The sequence below is a fragment of the Pipistrellus hanaki genome (genome assembly GCF_964339955.1).
Source record: "Pipistrellus hanaki genome assembly, chromosome: 3".
In the NCBI taxonomy this organism is placed as follows: Eukaryota; Metazoa; Chordata; class Mammalia; order Chiroptera; family Vespertilionidae; genus Pipistrellus; species Pipistrellus hanaki.
The window spans coordinates 129,574,172-129,588,961 of NC_140505.1; the positions used below are offsets into that span (position 1 = coordinate 129,574,172).

Consider the following 14,790-nt stretch of genomic DNA (forward strand, 5'->3'; position numbering starts at 1 on the left):
TCAAATTTTACCAGAAAGTATCATCCAAAAACAAGGATAAAAAGTCAATCGGTTCACTCTCCTCTGTGATAGATCCAGGAATGTTCACTGGGCCTTTTCCATCCTCATTGAAATTCAGATCTGTACCGGTATTTGGTGATACAAAATTCCTTATCCAACCTTCATCACCACCTAGATCTCCCCCATCAGGTGTTTGAGGGACACGCCCCCCTTCTCTTACTATCTATCTAGCTCTAGATCTGTAAGGTTCAAGATTCTCCTCACCACTCAAGCTCTGTCTGTGTCACTTGAACTGGAAATGTATTGTTAATGAAATTCTGACTCCTCTGAATCAACCAAAATGTCGATCACCTGTTGGACTGTGATAAGCCTATACCTACTTCGCTTTCCTGTTGAAATGCTTAGTTCTTCAGTCACTCGTTTCATTGTGAATTTTCAGAATTTTTTCACGTCAAACCACACAAAGTCAATTCAAACACATAGGGGCAGACATTTGCAATGGCTAACCATGAGGTTTGACCACGATTGGTTGGTTATTTTTAGTTTGTGATGCATTTTTTTCACATACTAGACAAAGAACCAAAAATTAGGTATAGCAGCAGATTCGGAAATTACCGAAAAGTCGGTACAGCGGTCTGGTAGGATTAAACAATCCAATGTTCGTGGAAAAGAAGTCCTGAGAAGAGGAGAGATTTTGAGAAAATAATGGCCAAAATCCCAAATTCTATCAAATTTAACCTATGGGTTCAAGAAGTTCAACAAGTCCCAAGCACAAGAAACCTAAAAAAAACTATACCAATATAACATACTCAAATTGCTTATCCTATATAATAAAAGGCTAATATGCAAATTAACCGAATGACAAAACGACCGGTGGCTATGATGCCCACTAACCACTAGGGGGCAGACACTCAACATAGGAGCTGCCCCCTGGTGGTCAGAATTCTGGGCACCGGGCCTCTAGTCTATATTATAAAAGGCCTGTGGTCCTAACACCATAACGACCAAAGACCAGCAGGGGTGGGCAGGGTGGCAAGACACACGTGAGTGGGTGAGGCCACGCAATTTCACACGCTGGGCTTCTAGTCTATATATATATATATATATATATATATATATATATATATATATATATATATATAAACTAACATGAAAAGTGTCCCCAAGGGAGTTCAATTGCTTGCTATGACATGTGCTGACTACTAGGGGGCGGTGCAGAATGAAGAAAGGCCCTGGCCAGCAGCCAGAAGACCCCAATCAGCCCTGATTGCCAGTCAGGCCTATGGACCCTACCAATGCATGAATTTCGTGCACCATACCGCTAGTAGCAATATAAAGAAGAGTCTCATATTTTATGCAGTGGAACAAAGATAAGGATAACAACTGACTTCTGTGAGAAAAAATACAAGTACAATATATTAGAGCAGTATCTTTAAAGTACTAAAAGAAAAGACCATCAATCTAAAATTCTTTACTGAGTAAAAATATCTTTGAAAAACAAAGGTGAAAAAAGTCCTATTCAGATATACAATAGCTAAAAATAATTATCACCAGCAAACATACGTAACAAAATTGTTAAGGATTTCCTTCAAGTAGGAAGACAATGATATAAGATGAAAATCTGGCTACATGAAGAAATGAAGAATACTGAAAATCGTACCTACATGAGTAAATATAAAAGGTTCTTACTTATTTAAATCCCCTTAAAAATAATCAACTGTTTATGCAAAAGTAACAACAATGCATCTGTGGAGTTTAAACAGTAAAAGTATGACAATCATAGCACAAAGGCTGGGAGGGGAAAAACAGAAGTACACTTTTGTAGGGACTTTATATTATACTAAGAGGCCCAGTGCACAGTGGGTCCCAGCTGGCCTGTCCCGATAAGGTGGGGGAATGGGGCTGGATGGGGACGGCCAGGGGGAGGGGCTGTGAGAGGTTGGCCAGCTGGCGGCGTACCCCCGATCAGGGCCAGGGCCAGCCAGGGGGAGGGGCCGAGGGAGGTTGGCCAGCTGCAGTGCACGTCATAATGACCAGTCATCCCAGTCGCTTGGCTTTTATATATATGTATATAGATGTAGTATAAAATTATTAGAAGGTAGACTGCAGTTAAAAATATATACAATAAACCTTAAACAACCACTAAATTAGCACAACATCTAAAGTTAATAAGCCAAAGGAGACAAGATGAAATCATAATGAACATGGAATTAATCCAAAAGAAAACATAAGAGAAGAAAAAATGGGGGGAGGAGGGGACGGAAGAATGAATAGATATGATAAAAAGTAAACAAATAGTAAGATGATAGATTTAAATCATACCATATCAATATCACATTAAATGGAAGTGGTCTAAACACACCAACTAAAAGGCTGAGATTATCAGAAAGAATAAGAAGGCAAAAAAAAACACACAACATTTTAAATAAATATGAAGACAAAAATAGATCAGAAGTAAAAAGGATGAAAAAATGGTAACTATTGGGCCTCTCTTAAAAGAACAATCAGAATAAAGAGACTTCATTTTGATTCACAGATTGCCATAATTCAATAAAGTAATTATTAGTACTATCTTGTACCCTTCATAATAAAATTCACCATTTGTATGTATTCACATGTCATTATTATTTGAATTACCTCAATAGTACTTCTAAATACAGCAAATTAAAGATTTCAAAAGGAATTACAACTTGAGCTAAAAAATTAGCAATCTGTTCTGATGAATTAGCAACCACAATGTATTCTCAAGCATGAATATATATGCTCAACAGTTTACCTTTGCATAAACTGTAATTTCACTTAAAACCGTGTATTAAGACAACAGACTCAGATGGCAAAAGCCAAGTACAATCACACCTCAACATACCCCTTTTCTTTGGAGAGAGACTTAAAAGGCTATTGATTTTTCTTTCTGATAAAATATATGTAACCAAAATGTTGTAACATATCTGTATTGCTATTTAACCATAGCCATTCATTAAAGAATTTATAAAGAAACTTATATCCCAGGCATTGCACCATATTATGCCAGGAGCTGGGGATACACAAATCTCTCTGGCTGGTGTTGCTTCGTGGTTAGAGCATAAGCCCATACACTGCAAGGCACTGAGTTCAATTCCCAGTCAAGGGTCTGGGTTACAGGTTCGATCCCCACCCCAGTTGGGGCATGTGTGGGTCGAGGCACATGCAGCAGGCAACCAAACTTCCTCTCACATGGAAGTTTCTCTCTCTCCTCCCTCCCTTCTTTCCACTCTCTCTAAAAGTCAATGGAAAAATGTCCTGAGTGAGGATTTACAACAACAACAAAATCAGTATCATGCTCTTAATAGACAAGTCTAATAGGAAAAGGATGGAAATATTTGTTTTTGAAATGTGGTAATATGCTGGAAATTATGCCTATAAAAATGTTTGTTCTATCTTCTCAATTATCTAAATGTAAAATGGTCCATTTCACCTAAGTTATCAAATTTATATAGAATTGTGCATATTATTCCTTTACTGTACTTTTGATGTCTGCAGGATCTGTTGTAATATCCTATTTTATTCCTGCAATTGAATATAATCTTTCTTCTATCTTCATTTTAATCAATCATGCTAAAAGTTTATCTATTTTATTGATTTTTTTAAAGCACTTTGTTTCATTCATTTATCTCTAGTTTTTCTATTGTCAATTTCATTGATTTTTGCTTTTTAATTATTTCCTTTCTTCTGTTTACTCTTATTTTTGCTTTTTACTCTGATTTTTGCTTTTTATTATTTCCTTTCTTCTGTTTCTTCTGTTTTGCTCTCACTTTAAGAATGTAAAAAATAGCTTATTTTTTACATTCTTAAAGTGAGAGCAAAAATTGTTGATTGAAGATTTTTTATTTTTTATTTTTTCTAATTATAAATTTTTAGTGCTATAAATTTCCCTCTGAAATTTAATTAGTTTCAGAAAAAGAATATGATATGGCTACAAGTTTGAAAATAAATAGCAGAAATTTTAAAGACAACCAAATGGAAAACAGAATTACCAAGAAAATAAAATGTTCAAGGTAAGACAGAAAAATATTCAAACCCAGTTAAAAGATGAAGGTAATATTCCTAAAACAATTCCTCAAAACAAAATGACTTGGACTGAATGACTTCAAGTAAATGACCATAAAGTCAGGCACATTTAAGAAGCGACAACCTCACCCATGGAACATAACCCACCAAATCTGCATTCCAGATAATGCAAGACAGGGAGCAGGGAGGCAGAGAACAGGAAGTTTCAGAATCTCATTTTTCCAGTGAGAACTCTCAGATGAATTGCTTTACTACACCATCAATTTCACAGATTCCTAAATGCTGCCCAACAGGAGCGTAGGCTGTGCACATGTGAAGGATAACTGTAGAACCATCATCATTTCATTTGAGTTACCCCTCCATGGAAAAATGGTAATTTTGAATATAATGTATGGAAGAATATCTTTTTTGCTTACCCTCTGAGCTTTTGCAAGTTCTTCTTTCAATCTTTCATAGCCCTTTTCTCTGACTTCCAAAACAGATGGGCTTCGTAAACGGGACAGACTATCAGTACTCAACCCGAATATATCATCACTGCTATCACAAGCTTCTGTTATAGTAGCACCCTGCAAAAACTCCCTCTCTGCACTACAGTTGTCCTTTCTTGTAGGTAATGTAGTGAACCCCGCTGTCACTCCAGAGGTAGAACAAGGTGCTGGGTCTGTAACATGGATGCTGTAAAGGAGAGTGCAGGACACATCAGCATGTGCTTAAATATATCTGGCAGAAACACAGGTCTAGAAATGCTCAGGTCATAAACACACTGGTCTATCCAATTTGGTAGCCACTATATTAATTAATAGCATGTCCTTGGTCAAAGCTAGCATATTCTAAATCCTAATACCTACATGTGGCTAATGGCTATCATATTAGCACAGAAGTAGAACATTTTCTTCATCACAGAAAGTTCTATTGGATACTGCTACTCTGAACAAGGGCTGGCAAACAAAACAGGATAAATCCAGCCTGCTGCCTGTTTTCATAAGGCACACAAGCCAAAAATTATTTTTATATTTTCAAATGGTTGAGAAAGGCAAAATATTTTGTGGCACAAGAATACTGTATGAAATTCAAAACTTGATGCCCAAATATAAAGTCTTACTGGAGCTTATTCGTTTACATACCGCCTATGGCCACTTTTGTACTTTAACAGCAGAGTTGAATAGTTACAATAGAAAATGGATAGCCCACAAAGCCTAAAATATTGACTAACTGGCTCTTTCCATAGTTTGCTGACCCCTGCAGTCGAGTATTAACAGGTATTGCTCTTCAAGACAAGCTTATATGATTCAAATTTTTGAAAACATTAAAACTTAAAATAAGGCAACCAAGCAAACTGTCCATTTGTTTAATACAATAATCCAAAATAAGCATCTTGATGATCTCCTACCTGATACCAGATATTTCCGTACAATTTAAACGTCTGGGGGACGAATATACAGGCTGTGTAGGAAGGTCGGAGACATCTAAGGCATTAGCCTGGATAGGGGCAGAGCATAAAGATGACGGGAGAGGCCGGTAGATGACACCTGGTGAGGTAGTCTGTTCTAGAGCTCCTGCTTCATACACGCCCAGAAGGTCCGGAGAAGTAGGTGAAGCAAGGTTTACTTCATGGAAGCCTTCCAAGGGGTCATTAGCCATAGTAAAAGCCTCATCATAAGATAACCTATTGTTAAAACAAAAAGGAGGTAATTATTCTGCGATAGTGTCATTTAAAATTAAATAACAATGTATAACTATAAGTATTTAATGGTCCATGTGAAGTATAAACTTACAATAGAGAAGTAGCAAAGAAAAATAATTACAATCATTTAATTAAGTGACCTGGGAGTACAAATACTACAAAAGGCAAACAATGTACTTGAAATGGATAGCTAATAGTGTTAAAGCGAGTCACAAGTAACAACGAGAAATAAGTAAAATTTTGCCTGATATTTTTAACTTTGCTATCATGTGACACTAGTTAAAATAAACAGAAGAGGCAGTGAAATGCATATATATAGGATGAGACAGACCTAAATTCAACTATCTGTTCTGTTCTGCTTCATACTAGCTATATGACTTTGAATGAGTCAGTGTTTTCTCTTGTTTTTTTATTTATTTTGAAATCATTTCCAATTTAATAAGAGCTGCAGAGCTATTATTATATGCCTTTCCCAAAGATTATGAAACTGCTAACATTTCGGAACCATTTAAGAATAGGTTTCAGCATGATGCCCATTATCCCTTCATATCACACTGTATATATCCTAAGTACAAGGACAATCTCCTCTTTAACCACAAATCCATCATCAAAATCAGAAAGTTAATGTTGATCAATATTACCATCTAATCAATAGGCCCCAATCAAATTTCACTGACTATCTCAATAATGTCCTTTGTTGTCCTAGGATCTCATCCAGGATAATGTATGACATTTCTCTAAGCCTTAAATTTCTCTTCTGATTGGATGAAAATGGGGATAACAATATTTCCTCCCTTCTCCAGGTTGCTGTGAGGATTAAGGGAGACAAGCCACATAAAATACTTACCGTACTGTGCTGGCACACAGTATGGCCTCAATAAACATTTGTCATCATAGTCAGCCACTAACAATAACATGTATGCTTCAGTTTCTCCATAAGCAAAAAATATTTCCCATGAGTACTCGATTACATCACAGAATTCACATAAAAGCTAAAAAGTATACCACTTAAAATTTCCTACCTGAAGGATCTAAAATAAGTCTTATAAATCTTTCACTGATTTCCCACTGTCTACAGAATAAAGTCCAAAACTTATTAGCTGACAAATCAAGGTCTTCTTCTATCTCAGGGGTCCTCAAACTTTTTAAAGTGGGGGCCAGATCACGGTCCCTCAGAGAGCTGGAGGGCCGGACTATATGAACTACTAATTCCTACCGTAACACCTCGGCTGCGCTCACTGCCCAAAAAACCTGGCGGGCCGGATCAGACTCCTCTGCGGGCCGCATGTGGCCCGCGGGCCGTAGTTTGAACCTTCCTACAATAGTTAATGCATATAATACAGGACAGCACTTCTGAGCGGTGCCTCTACCCACAATGTTTTCATTCTGGGGTGAAACACTGAATCATAGTTTAAATTCAAGATATATAGCTCTAAATTTCTTCATTAACTATTACAAAAAATCAATTCATTAAGCTGAAAATTTTGACTCTCTCATACTCTTAATAAAAAGTGTTCAGCCCTGGCTGGTGTATCTCAGTGAACAGGGCATTGGCCCATACACCGAAAAGGCAAGGGTTCGATTTCCTAATCAAGAGCACATACCTGGGTTGCAAGTTTGACCTGTGCAGCTCCCAGGGTACGGGAGGCAACCAATAGAAGTGTCTCTCTCTCCCTCTCTCCCTTCCACTATCTGAGCCTAACCAGTGGTCAAGGAAATAGGGGAGTGGAGGCATGAGTTGGGGGTGGGGGGGTGGAATGGGGGGTTGAGGACAAATATGTGATACCTTAATCAATAAAGAAATTTTTTAAAATCAATGGGAAAAATATCCTCGGCGAGGATTAACGAGACAGAGAGACAGAGAGAGAGAGAGAGAGAGAGAGAGAGAGAGAGAGAGAGAGAGAGAGAGAGAGGAGGAGAGGGAGGGAGGGGAAGGGGACAGACAAGAAAGCTAGACGCTGGACTTTTTCAAACTAACCTTGTCTTGCAGATTTAAATTTTAGCTTGGAACTATGTAAATAATAAAACAAAATTAAATTTTAAAAAAGAATTTCTAAAAATAAAGCAAATGAACCTAACTGTGTATTGATATGGTTGCTTAACCACATAGAAAAAAAAAAAAGCTATAGCAAATGACTTAAAACAGTAATAAAATTGTATATCCCTAGTGGAACATATTTTATAAACAAAGAAAATGAAAAAGCTCATGAACTATTTTCAGTAATCCTATTAGTAGTAATGCTGATATTGCTATTCTGAAACTATTACATCTAAGATTAAGCAAATAACTTATTATGTTAATGTCATTCAGAACTAAGATTTTTAGCATATAAGAGAGACAAACATAAAACCAAAGACATTAAAACTCTGAAGTCCTAAATTTTAATCAGAAATATCAGAAAAGAAATTCTATTAAAAAAATAATTCCAGCTGAAACCGGTTTGGCTTAATGGATAGAGCATTGGCCTGCCGACTAAAAGGTCCCAGGTTCGATTCCGGTCAAGGGCATGTGCCTTGTTTGCGGGCACATCTCCAGTGGGGGGTGTGCAGGAGGCAGCTGATAGATGTCTCTCTCTCATGAATGTTTCTAACTCTCTATCCCTCTACCTTCCACTCTGTAAAAGATCAATAAAAATATATTTAAAACAAATAAATAATTCCAAACTTTATCCACTGAAAAGGTGTAGCAATAGTAATCAACTCAGGAGCAATGAGTACCCCTTGTGCTCAGAGTAATACCATTTCCAACCATTTAAAAAAAAAAAAAGAAAGAAAAAGAAAAGAAAAAGAAAAAAAAACAAGGGCTCCTTGGAGAAATGGCTGATTCCAGGCCCAGGGCAGTAATGGACAGAAGGTCCCTGGAACATCTTGTCCTACAAGGAAACAAGGAAGCAAGAAATCTATACAACACTACTGAAGTAGTGCCTAATGGACTCCCACTAACCAAAAATGGGGTCATGTGAGCATCAGAAAGGATAATATCTGTAAAGAAGTGAAACAAAACATTTTTAAAGGCATGAGTTCATGAAATAATGTGTCTAGGCAATAACTACCAAGAGCTATTAAAATTCTAAGAGAGCTTTACTAGTATAACTGATGGATCAGAATGACAGTACATACCTGAATAACACCTTTATCTCAAAAAGGGAGAAAGTCAAACTATGAAGATTATGTGATAAAACAAGAAATTAATAACCCCACCACTCATGAAGCTTTCTTGCCCCCCTTGGGGGGGGGACCCCAATACAATCACATGTCTAAGTCTTCATCATTCATAGGAAATATAGAGGAGAGAGGAACATATTAAATAGCATCATAAGGATGTAAACAGAAAAATCTAGACTTCGGGAAACTCTACTTGACAAACAATCTGATTTTTTCAATACATATACTGGGATAAAAATATAAAGGGAATTATAAATTTAAAAAAAAAGTCTGAAGAAACAGCAATAACTACATACAATGTGTGAAACTTTTCTGAATTATTTGAATAAACCAAATATAAACACAAATATTATGAGGCAATCACAGACACCTATGCACTAGATATTACCGATATTATAAATTATCATCAATTTAGGGATAATAATGGTATTATGTTTATATAAAAACTCCTTACCTTTTAGAGAGACACACTTAAGTATTTATAGATGAAACCAGCGCACAGGTAGGGTCCCTTAGCTGGCAATCAGGACCGATCTGTGGGGGGATGGTGGGGACCCCCCGCTGGCACCTGCCTTGGTCCCGGATTGGAGAGGATGCAGGCTGGGCTCAGGGGACCCTCCCTATGCACGAGTTTTCTGTACCAGGCCTCTAGTCCTATATAGTAAAAGTGTAATATGCAAATCAACTGAATGGTGGAATGACCAGTTGCTATGACGTGCACTGACCACCAGGGGGCAGACACTCAACTCAGGAGCTGCCCCCAGGTGGTCAGAGCACTCCCAAATGAGGAGCACCACTCAGCCAGAAGCCAGGCTCACGACTAGCAAGCACAGCAGCGGTGGCAGGAGCCTCTCCCGCCTCTGCTGTAGGCAGGTGGTAAGGAGCAAGGGATCCTGGACTGTGAGAGCCCCGGACTGCAAGAAGGATGTCCGCCAAGGGATCCCCGGACTGTAAGAGGGCACAGGCCAGGCTGAGGTTCCACCACCCCCAACACCAGTGCACAAATCTCATGCACAGGGCCTCTAGTAATATAATAATAGAAATTAAATATTTCAAGGCAAATCAAAAGAAAAATGTTTAAGAATTATAACATGTATTATTATCTATTACTTTCCTCTCTCAATTTATTGACAGACTGGGGAATGAAGGGAAGGGAGAAACATCCAGATGCTTTATTTCCTAAATTAATTAAGGGTCTTCTTAATTTAGCATAAATTATGAGAGAAATAGCTTCTGTCATTAAAAATTAGACTGCGCCGAAACTGGTTTGTCTCAGTGAATAGAGCATCAGCCTGCAGACCGAAAGGTCCCAGGTTCGATTCCGGTCAAGGGCATGTACCTTGGTTGCAGGCACATCCCCAGTAGGGGGTGTACAGGTAGCAGCTGATTGATGTTTCTCTCTCATTGATGTTTCCAACTCTATCCCTCTCTCTTCCTCTCTGCAAAAAAGTCAATAAAATATATATTTTTTTAAATTAGACTGCTACTTCAATAGTATGTATAATGAATTCAAGTATTATAGTAAATTTTATCAATTAATTTGTCTCATTAAAAATCCTCAGCAACATTTCAAGTATTTATTTATATATTAAGCACATATATATGTACATGTATATGTATATGTATATATATGTGTGTGTAATATATATATATATATTTAATACTAGGGGCCCTAGTGCATAAATTCATGCCCCTTGAAAGAAACTGTGGACCACGAGGCTTTGGTGGGTATAGGGGCAGGTCTTGGCCCATCCTCCACACCTACGCCCAGCCCCTCCTGCTACGGCCCCAGGTCCTCTCTGCCAACACCCCCACTCCCACCACCTAGTTCCCTCGTGTGACAGTGTGGAGCTATTGGGGCTGGTGCTGTCAGTGGGTGCAAGTGGCAGCTGCTGCCCCGATCATCCCTCAGGAGCAGAGGGAGGTGGAGAAGCCCTGAGGGGTGATCAGGGCCGGCAGCTGCTGCTCATACCTGCTAACAGCGCTGAGAGATTGGGGCCAGTACCAGGCACCAGCAGAGGGTGCAAGTGGTGACTCTGGCACCAGCAGGAAGTGCAAGCAGGGCCAGTGCCAGCAGCAGGTGTGGGTGTTGGCAGCAAGTGAGAGTACCTAGCGGGACCACGGCGCCAGGGAGCAAAAAATTTTCAGTAATTCTGGTGAGAGGTTCGCCTTGATGACAGTGATCAGCACCCCACCTTGGTCTGGTGCCCCTGCTCATTTGCTCCACTATCCCACCACAGCCGATGCTGACCATGTTCTACTCTCTGCCATCTGCTGCTGATGCCCACCATGTTCCGTGTGCACCCCCTGGTGGTCAGCATGTCCTAGTGACTGGTTGTTCAGTTGTTCCACAGTTCGGTCTATTTGCATATTAGGGTTTTATACATACACACACACACACACACACACACACACACACACACACACACACACACATATATATATATATATATATATATATATATATATATATATATATATATAGACTAGAGGCCTGATACACAAAAGTCGTGCACAAGTGGGGTCCCGAGGCCTGGCTGGTGATCAGAGCCTCCCGTGGCCATCACATCCAGTCCTGATCGGGGTCAGGCTGGCAGGGGCTTTTGGGCTTCCAGCTGCTGGCGGGGCCTGCTGGCTGCCAGACGAGGCCTACTGGACTGGGGGAGGAACTGCAGGAGGTTTGCTGGCCAAGGGGAGGGACCAGGGGAGGTTGGCTGGCCGAGGGAGCACACTGGCCAAGGGGAAGCTCCTGCATTGAGCATCTGCCCCCTCGTGGTCAATAAATGTCATAGCAACTGGTCGACTGGATATTTCAGTTGTTAGGTTGTAAAGGTCACTTAGGTTGTAAAGGTCTAGTCTATAAAAAAATATATAGACTAGAAGCCCAGTGCACGAAATTAGTGCATGCGGGGGGGGGGGTCACTCAGCCCAGCCTGCACCCTCTTCATTCCGGGACCCCTTAGGGGATGTCCAACTGTCGGTTTAGGCCCAATCCCTAAACTGGCAGTCAGACATCCTTCTCATAATCTGAGACTGCTAGCTTCTAACCGCTCACCTATTTGCCTGCCTGGTTGCCCCTGACTGCCCTCCCCTGCCAGCATGATCGCCTCTAACTGCCCACCCCTGCTGGCCTGGTCACCTCCAACTGCCCTCCCTGGCCGGCCTGGTCACCCCTAACCACCTCTACCTTGGCCCCCACCACTGTGGCTTATTCTGGAAGGATGTCCAGAAGATGTCTGGTCTAATTAGCATATTACCCTTTTATTAGTATAAATTAGTATAAAATAAATGTATTTAATACATTTAATCAATTATATTTATTCTAGTTGGAATGGGAAGAACATTGCCAACTTCAATTCCTCAAAGCGAATCCTTGATAATAAATTCTAAGAATATAGGTATGAATATAGACTAAAGAGGTGGTGCATAGCCTCTGTGATAATTCTGAGGGCTGTGGGAGGAGTGGAGGGAGAAGAAAATGTTTTAAGAAGTAAAATATAAGTTAGATTTTAAATGCTGAAGAAGAGTCCAATAGATGAGCAAGGCAATGAAATAGGATAGGGCAGTCAGGGAGTGAGGGTTTGGCACTAATAAAACTAACAAAGGAAGAAAGACAGAAAATCAGGCTGAAGAAGCACACTGTGACAGACCGACCATTAGAAACTTTAACATGGAAAATGTTCTTATAATTTATCCTGAAGAGATGACCAGATCCACATTTCAGAAAGTGCTTATGTACTGTAATGTCACTAGAAAAACGACACCAAAGGCAATGAGGACTTTAGAGAAAAGACACTAGAGGCAATTGGTTAAGAGGTTAGTCAGTGTAACAGGTTAGGCAAGAGATTATGAAGATCTGATCTAATACCAAGGTCATGCATTGCAAATGGAGAGAATGGAGACATATACGGATGAAAAGCAGTCAGACAATAGGTTCATTTACTCACACATACACATGGCATTACACACATATACATTACATTACTACATTCTGTACGTGTGACATGCATACATCTACATTATTCTAGTTACTCCTCACAGCATTTCTTTGAAATGATTCTTATCTCTATTTTACAGACCAGAAACCAAGGCTCAGAAAGATTTATTAACTTCAACCTGCTCAGTCAATATATAAGACCTAGGATTCAAACCCTGGTGTGTTTGACTCCAAAACCAGACTCCATTACATCTAAGAATCACCTAAAAGGTAAAACTGACTAGGGTGGGAGGGGGGACTTAGATAAAGGTTAGATCAAGGCAGAGGATCTCTTAAGACAGGTCTCACCCAACCAACCATAAGAAGTGAACAAGCCAAACAGAAGAATACTGCTTAATCTCTGAACCCTTGCCTTACTTTCAGAAAGAGAAAACTAAAGTTTCTCTAAAACACTGCTCATGAAATGAGTATTTGTTATTGCCATGTTTTTTCTATTCTTTTCCCTACATTTTCCTTGGTATCATTATTTTCTCCTCTATTTTGCTGCTATGCTGGAATTTACAATACTTTTTCATACCTTAGGATTTAGGGGGGAAACTAATATATAAATAAAGGTAGGCAGAAATGACTTTACTAAAGAGGTCTTTATTTTGTATATTTAAAAAAAAACTGTGGATAATTTGACACTAAGGAGTTAATGTGAATTTTTAAAACTATATATTTTATTGATTTTAGAGAGAAAGGGAGAGGGAGAGATAGAAACATCAATGATGAGAAAGAATCATTGATTGGCTGCCTCTTGCATGCCCCCTACTGGGTATCAAGCCCACAACCCAGGCATGTGCCCTTGGCCGGAATTGAACCTGGGACCTTTCAGTCCACAGGCTGACACTCTATCCATTGAGCCAAATCAGCTAGGGCTTAATGTGAATATTTAAAAGTATATACTAATACTGTAGATAGCCCTTCTCTTTTAGAAATACATACTGAAATATTTACAGATTAAATTATATACTTCCTGGAATTTGCTAAAATAATACAGGAGGGGGAGAAGTGGATGAGGCAGAACTGACCATTGTTGATGGTTATTGGGGCTAGATGATGGGAACTTTAAGGTTCATTACACTACTGAGTCTATTTATTTTATTTAAAATTCTCCATAATTAGAAAGTTTTCAGATGTATTCAAATACTACATAAATAAGTAAAGGAGGAAAAAAACAAAACAAAAAAGTATATGTATATATAATACGTACATAAATCATTTTCTCATTAACTTTCATTGTAATTTTAAAGTTGATTTTCCAAATTAACTTTTAGGTTGTAACAAAACAAAAAAAATCACATTTACATTTTAAGAAGCATTCTACGTTTACAAGTGTGGATTTAATTAATAACTCATGGAAAAAATTAGTCAAATGGTCAATGAAGTTGCACTATCTTCGTACTCATTAATATAGACCACAAATTAATTTCCACTTACTAATTCCACAAATATATACAATCTGACATATTTAAATATGTTATTGTAAATTCTTAAATTAAGCGTTTTCAGGAAATGCTCAGTACTTACTGGTTATAATATTGTACTTAATTACAAATCCTTATAACAGAAATATTTTAAAAATAGTTTTGTTAAGTTTCTCTTTCTTAATAGTGGAAGCCTCCTTATTTTGTATATGTAAGAATATACATCAACTAAACATTCAACAGGCACTGAAGTATCTGTTAAAATAAACAACAAGAGTCCTTAGCGGATGAAGAGCAAAGCAGTGAGAAACAGAGACAGTGATTACAAGCTACCTTTCCTGAAGAAGAAGATAAAAAGACAGCTAAGAGAATACCTTCAGAGCAAGCATGTCAAACTCAAAGGCAGGCCAAATAATCAAGGCAGTGGCCTGTGGGCTGTGAGTTTGTTGAGGGTTTTTTTTGTTTTGTTTTGTTTAATTTTTTTAAAT

General features: G+C 38.6%; 1 protein-coding gene across 2 annotated transcripts in view; it reads right to left on the reverse strand.

The window, feature by feature from the left end:
* RAB3IP (RAB3A interacting protein) overlaps positions 1-14,790 on the reverse strand; it is a 50,212-nt gene that overhangs the window by 29,596 nt on the left and 5,826 nt on the right. For both annotated transcript variants that reach the window (XM_084878916.1, XM_084878917.1), the window contains exons 2-3: positions 5,438-5,713; positions 4,464-4,722 (exon numbers count right to left, since the gene is read on the reverse strand). In XM_084878916.1, coding sequence (XP_084735042.1) covers positions 4,464-4,722; positions 5,438-5,688 — 510 coding nt within the window. In that variant the 5' untranslated portion in view covers positions 5,689-5,713. The remainder of the gene's footprint in view (positions 1-4,463; positions 4,723-5,437; positions 5,714-14,790) is intronic.